A 7,550-nucleotide genomic window follows, 5' to 3' on the forward strand; every position below is an offset into this window, starting at 1 on the left:
CCGTCGGCTGTTTTCAGTCTGTCTCAGTGATGCGGCGTGTCTTCTACTCTGATGGAAAGAGTGCGCCCCTTAGCGGATAATCCATGAATTGCAGTGAATCAAAAATATTAATTCCATGTCTTTTATGCATTTTTCCACTTTCAAATTATCCTGCAGGCCTGATCGAACCTCTTCGGGGGCCGGTTCCGGCCCGCGGGCCGTATGTTTGACACCCCTGTCATAGCCAGTCTTTTCTGGATGGAACTGTTCTGTAAAAGCCTGCACATCATTCCACTTTGCCAACATTGCCTTCTCCTCCTCGCCCTCAGATGTTCTCGAACCATCCGTGACTGGCTTTAAAATCCTCAATAAGCGCCGAACTTTCAGGTTGGCGCATGGCGATATTGGCGTGAATTAGCCGTGCTTTCTTGTATAAAATAGCTTTACTCACGCTGTCGCCGGATAGCTGCTTTTCGTGAATCCAAATTAACAGAAGTTTTTCCAACTTCTTCGATTACCCGAGACCGTCGCTTTGAGAGCACGGAAACACCTTTTGCAACAGACGATGACAGACGATTTGATGGCTTCTCTGTTCTGGAGAATGGGAACAATGGTTGACTTAGCATAGCCGTGCTCGGCCACTAAATCACACAAACGCACACCTCCTTCGTGTTATTCAATTACAGTAAAGTCTCGTTATATCGATATTCTCGGGAGTCGGAAAAATATCGATATAACCGGACTATCGATATATCCGATCCTGCGGCATGTAAACTTTCTCCTTGCGTTCATAGAAATAGTATCGTAATAAGCAGTACTATCGATATAACTGATATCGATATAACAAGACTTTACTGTATCTCCTTCTTCTCAGCGACGGTGATATTATTTTGTGTCTTCTTGGGCTGAACACGAGCCTGTGGTGGGTTTTTTTTCGGTCCCATCATATAGTAAAATTATCAGCAAAAAGCTCCAAGTAGGCGATCGGCGTGTGCATTCAATGAGAGGGGGTGTGGAAAGTAGCGCCGGCTGGAGCGCTGTTCGGTCATGTGCTTCCGCCGAAGATCACTCCGCCAGCCGTGGTAGGTGTGTATTTTGAAAATAGTGCTTATTATAAGGTTTAATTTTCATAAATTTGACGTTCTTAAGACGAAAAATTTGTAAGATAAGGTGTTTGTAAGTTGAGGTCTCACTGTATTTCAAAAGGCACAAAGGCGTGCAGTCTATTTCTGAAGTCCTTTTGGCAGGATTCCTCAATGACGCCAAATTCACTTTAAAAGACTTCCGGCAATTGTCAAGCTGAAATGGAGCCTTCCATCCATGCAAGATATTATCAAACGTGTGGTCCACCTGTCAGTTGACCACTCAGGCCATTTGCTTAATGTTGTTGTGGGTCTTACGACACATGCACCATTACGTGTACATATACACCTTGCACACCAACAGATAATTACATTAAACCAGGAGGAAGACCATCGGTCAATACACACACACACACACACACACACACACACACACACACACACACACACAGACACACACACACACACGCACACGTACACAAACACCCACCCACACACACACACACACACACACACACACACACACACACACACACACACACGCACGCACACACACACACACACACACACACAAACACACAACTGGTTGGTTGAAGATTTTGGTTTTCACCACATCCAAAAATGTGACCTTCAGCCATGTGAAGGGACTCCAGCAGGTTTATGATTAACCTTGGAATTTGTAACACACATCTCATTCAGGAACACAGTGTCAGCAAGGTCAAAGACTAATAGGACCAAGTGTCGGATTTCCATATTTGTAAAAATACGCTGTCAAAATGTATAAATTATATCATAGTTTTCACTCAGTTACATTTTCCATTTTCAGATCAGAATTGAAATCAAATTCTTTGCCATACATTTTTTAAGCAGGGTGTTTTCCCTATAGTGAGACTGTCCCATGTTCATATTTGTAATTCTCTTTTTTTAGGGGTGGGGGCATATAGTGCTTTATTGTCCTTTGTGTATCACAGTGGGATGTTTTGTCACTTTTGGGAAAGGTACTAATTAAGCTTTTTGAAAAAGGACATTTATTTTGCAGGGGAGTCCCGATGTTTTCCTAATTGTACAAATTATTTTGACAATGTCCATAATATTTTTCAACTTTCAATTCTGATGTGAGAAATATACCGATGCCAATTCAAAAAATTGTAAAATGTCCCCTGAACGATTTTCTTCCTAAAAAACAAGAACAATTATTCAGAATTAAACATTCAACAAATATAGTATGTTGTAATTTTAATTAATATGTGGCTTAATATTCGAATCTTATTTCTTGTCAATATTGCTTTCAACAGTTCCAAGCAGACAAAAAAACAACGAATTTGAATGTCACCCATCGGCCTGCGTTCTCTTCTCGGCATTGTAGAAGTTGATGATTGGATTGGATGCGACCCTAATCGTCAAATGCACCCCCCCTCTCGCCACCCGTCATGATCTCATTTCCAAGTTAAGCAGACTGTTAGTCCCTCGTCAACAAGACAGGTTTACTTGCCTTTACTAATGGGGCTCTGTACTGATAGTTATGCTCCTCCGTAAATATGCACTCAAATAGATGTACAACTAGTGACACGTGGCCGGCAACACTCTGCAGCCTCACCTTCATTTTTCCGCCATACAAATATATCCAGTACTATACTGTATGAGCTTCAAGAGGGGTGCTCAATTTAAAGACAGTTATATTGTCTCATTAACACCGAAATTAAAAATTCAACAAAATAACACTTAATGTAATGTAATGTCAAATTCTAGCTTTTCGCGCCATTCATTACCTTTTAGACGTTTATTTTGTCATGATTCGGCAACAAAATTCTCACGGAATTCTGCCTTTTGGAAGGTAACGAAATGAAAATGTTTGCTCTGCGTTTATGCACGACACCAACAACCTGAAGAGAAAACGGCCGACAGATGGCGCTTTGACGCAGTTCTGAACTGAACTAATTGAAGCACTTCCAGGGGGAAGTCTTTAAAATGTGTGTGTTTGTGTGTGTGTGTGTATGTGTGTGTGTTTGTTTTGACATTAAATATTCATGATCTCTGCGACCTCTATTTTTCAGTATTTCCTGAATTGGAATGGATACGATTGTTTTCTACACCACTTAATGAAGTGGTACCATAAATGAAATAATGCGTACAAAGAGGCTTCGTCAGCGAACTAACTTTTAGTTCGCTGACGAAGCCTCTTGGATAGGAGGCGAAACCTCCGAGACCTTCAAAAAGTACAGATGACGGCTGAAGAAACCTTCTCATCAATAATAATAAATAATAATAATAATAATAATAATAATAATAATAATAATAATAAAGGAACATCTTGCAGAACAGTGCCGCCCTGTCTGTCTGCGAAGCACCCCACCTCACCCAAAAAAACAAGATGCCAAAATTAGTTTTGTAATGCATCTTCCGATATGAAATGGTCCTTTTTAAGTCAGTGCAGGTGTACTGAAGGGTGGGAGGGTTTGGAGTGTGGAGGGGCTGAAGCTTGAGGAGTCTCACGCCTAGGTGCGAGGAGATTATTCAAATAGGGCCCAAGGCGTAGAAGTAGGATTGGAGGCTTGGCTGGTGCACACAGCTATATCAATGCGTAAAGCGGCTGAAGCGAGCGTCATTTTCAACTGCGCTCACTCTCTGACGCATTGCGCGGCTGCCTCTCCCTTTTGTGCGCCACTCTCGGAATAGGAGGGACGCAGCAGCCACGCCGACATATGCAGCAGTTGTCCCTAGTCAACGGCGATATACAAGAGACGCTTTTGGCTTTCTTTTCCTACGGTGGGAGACGCTCGGTTGAAAGTCCTCCATGATGCTTGGAGCAGTTAAAATGGAAGGACACGAACACACCGACTGGAGCACCTACTACGCAGAGCCCGAGGTGGGTACCTTAAATATATATTTCCCCCCGTTGTCTATAGCCGATCCCATTTTATACAACTCAATATTAGCCCTGAGATAATATTAACTTTGTGATCAAATATTGACTTGAGGCGCCTCCAAATCCTCCCCCATCTCCACGCCGCGCGCGCGCAATCCTAACAAAGTTGCTTGACATGTAGAGGAGGAGGAGGAGGTGGGGTAAACTTTTTCACTTGGATTATATTTTTTGTCTATATACCTATCCTCACAAAATCACACTGTTTTTTATCCTGTTTTCACTTGACAAACAGCGTAGATGTTTGATTTGGGGAGCAGATTGGTTCAAATATTTGGGATGCGCTCGTGTATGCGCTCCTCGCTATCTTCTTCGTGAGGCGATGCAGTTTAAACACCAGACATGACGTGTACTGTCATATACGATTGAGAAACACACACATAAAATAAATTTGTACACTCCTAACATAAATTACAAAATGTCTCTCCGCTGGGAGTGCTCGGGGTGGCAAACACAATGTCAGATTTGGAATCACTGCTCATGACTCCCTGTATTCGTTTGGTCTGTTAACGGTGTTGGTGCTATTCTATTTTACATTATTTAAACACAAACCTTATTTTTCCTGTGCAATTGTTATCGTTTTTTTCATTGACATTCTGAAGGTTTGTTTCGAAAGGTGCTAAGCATTATAGGTTTCATTTGTCCAGTGACACATTTCTTATACGCGACCGTGCTCTATTTGATATCACGGATACAAGTGAGTATTAGTTCACTATTAAATAACATTTACGGACATTGCACGCATAAGTGTGTTGTATAAAATGTTTCACGAAACGTGTTTTCATGTCTAACCTGTTCGTCTTCTCCAACGACAGTGTTACACCTCTGTTGGCAACATGAACGCCGGCCTGGGCATGAACACGATGAACACCTACATGAGCATGTCCGGCATGAGCACCTCGGCTAACATGTCGGCCAACTCCATGAACATGTCTTACGTCAACACCGCCATGAGCCCCAGCATGACCGGCATGTCCCCGGGAGCCGGCGCCATGAACGGCATGGGAGCCGCCGGCATGACGGCCATGAGCGCGGCCCTGAGCCCCAGCATGAGTCCCATGACCGGGCAGCCCGCCTCCATGAACGCGCTAACGACCTACACTAACATGAACGCCATGAGTCCCATCTACGGCCAGTCCAACATGAACCGCTCCAGAGACCCCAAGACGTACCGACGGAGCTACACACACGCCAAGCCACCCTACTCATACATCTCCCTCATCACCATGGCCATCCAGCAGTCTCCCAGTAAGATGCTCACTCTGGCCGAGATCTACCAGTGGATCATGGACCTCTTCCCCTTTTACCGGCAGAACCAGCAGCGCTGGCAGAACTCAATTCGCCACTCGCTCTCTTTCAACGACTGCTTCCTCAAAGTGCCCAGGTCGCCTGATAAACCCGGGAAAGGCTCCTTCTGGACTCTCCACCCGGACTCCGGAAACATGTTCGAGAACGGTTGTTACCTTCGCCGCCAGAAGCGTTTCAAGTGCGACAAGAAGATGCCCGGCGTCAAGGAGTCAGGACGCGGCAAGGTGGGCGGCGACGGCTCGTCTCACAGCAGCTCCGAGAGCTGTAACGGCAACGAGTCGCCGCACTCCAACTCGTCAGCGGGGGAGCACAAGAGAGCCATGTCGGACATGAAGGCCAACCAGACTCTTAGCCCTGAACACGCTGCCTCCGTCGCCGCCGCAGCCGCCGCGGCAGCAGCCGCCGTGGCCTCTTCCATCTCGTCCCCGGTGGGCCAGGGCCAGCACCTCCTCTCCCAACATCACTCGGTGCTGCAGGCCCACGACGCGCACCTCAAGCCGGAGCACCACTACTCCTTCAACCACCCGTTCTCCATCAACAACCTCATGTCATCTGAGCAGCAGCACCACCACCATCACCACCATCATCACAAAATGGACCTAAAAACGTACGAACAGGTGATGCATTATTCCGGTTACGGTTCCCCCATGACTGGGGCCCTCTCCATGGGCTCCATGGCGGGGAAGGCCGGCCTGGAATCCTCCTCCATACCTGACTCCTCTTACTACCAAGGAGTCTATTCCAGGCCCATCATGAACTCATCATAAACGGACCTCTATCTAAACCTGTACATAACTTGTAAAAAAAAAAAAACTAATGAAAAAATAGAATTTGTGTACAATATGTATTTCAAATATTTTTCCCACCGTTTCAATTGTTGACTTTGTTAGTAGCCCAATTGTTGTTCATAATCTCTGACACTGACTGAAAATGTGACCTGTTCAGAAATCTGCTGCAGGAACGAACTCCAAAGAAAACAAAACAATAAGCAAAAAGAAAAACGAAAACAAAGGAATCAAACAGACGAAAAACAACCAGCATTTGCTTAACCGGAATCCGGGCATTTCTTCAATCATGTGTGTAATTCTTATTTATGGCTTGTATATGTGTATTCTTGTAGTGACGAGAGCAAAATATATATTAAAGTGTTATTGGTCACGTTTTCTGAAAATTATGCCTGCTTAGAAGTTATTAACAAATGTGTTATTAACGTATAATTTTCTTTTGGTATTTTGACCCTTTTACATCATTTTTGTCACTCAAGGGGTAAGAAGTCGTTCGAGGAAAATCAAAGAATACCCCAACAGCATGTGTATTAATTTTAGAAATAAATCTGAATAAGCCGCACTTTTTATTTCATTTGAAAAACTTAATATCATAATTTAGTACATTTTCCAAATACAAAAATGCGTGCCGGGTATGTATTAAATTATTTGAGTATATGGGCCGTTTCAATGCATTTTCCTGCAAACTGTTGCAACAAATCCTAATACTGTTACATTGTGGATTGTGTTGATCTTAATACTACAACAACTACTACTACTACTACTACTACTACTAATAATAATAATAATAATAGTGATAATAATTGTAAGAAAAACAATATCAGAATCAGAATCGGAATCACAATCAGAACATCTTTATTTGTCACACAATGGGGAAATTTGCCTCAAAATTTATCATTGCAGTCCAATAAACGTCTACATTAATCAGCCTCTATTAATTAAAACACATTCAAAATATATTCATGATAAGAAGGTGTATCAAGATCAGGCTTACCGTGACACCTGAACAAAAATGCATGAAATACAATCTAAAACTATCCGCACCAAAAATTCTGCCTTTGCAAAAAGTAGCAACATAGCTTTTTTTTAAAGACCATTTCATATTCGCAGTAGTACATGTGTAAATAATTCCACTGAATAAATAGTTAGGTGAATTTGTTCACATTTATACGTTTCCGCACACAATATATAATTATCTGGATTTAGGTGGATACCAATTTATCAGAGTATACAGTTATTTTTTAAATGATAATAAATCATAAATACAATCTTAGTGACGGTGATACGTTTATGAGATGTCAACAGCAAAATAATTAATTAACAGGATTACCACAAACACAAATCTGACTCTCTCTCTCTCTCTCTCTCTCTCTCTCTCTCTCTCTCTCTCTCTCTCTCTCTCTCTCTCTCTCTCTCTCTCTCTCTCTCTCTCTCTCTCTCTCTCTCTCTCTCTCTCTCTCTCTCTCTCTCTCT

The 7,550-nt window shown here is 42.9% G+C and overlaps 1 protein-coding gene across 1 annotated transcript; it reads left to right on the forward strand.

Moving 5' to 3' along the window:
• The first annotated feature begins 3,635 nt into the window (after positions 1 to 3,635).
• Positions 3,636 to 6,652, forward strand: foxa2 (forkhead box A2). Its single transcript, XM_089004245.1, has 2 exons — positions 3,636 to 3,927; positions 4,800 to 6,652. Exons 1-2 carry the CDS (start codon positions 3,856 to 3,858, stop codon positions 6,057 to 6,059), a joined length of 1,332 nt encoding a protein of 443 aa, XP_088860371.1. The 5' UTR covers positions 3,636 to 3,855; the 3' UTR covers positions 6,060 to 6,652.
• The last annotated feature ends 898 nt before the right edge of the window (positions 6,653 to 7,550 follow it).

Source organism: Hippocampus bargibanti, linkage group LG09 (genome assembly GCF_051943395.1).
Source record: "Hippocampus bargibanti isolate YZ-2025 linkage group LG09, ASM5194339v1, whole genome shotgun sequence".
Lineage (NCBI taxonomy): Eukaryota > Metazoa > Chordata > Actinopteri > Syngnathiformes > Syngnathidae > Hippocampus > Hippocampus bargibanti.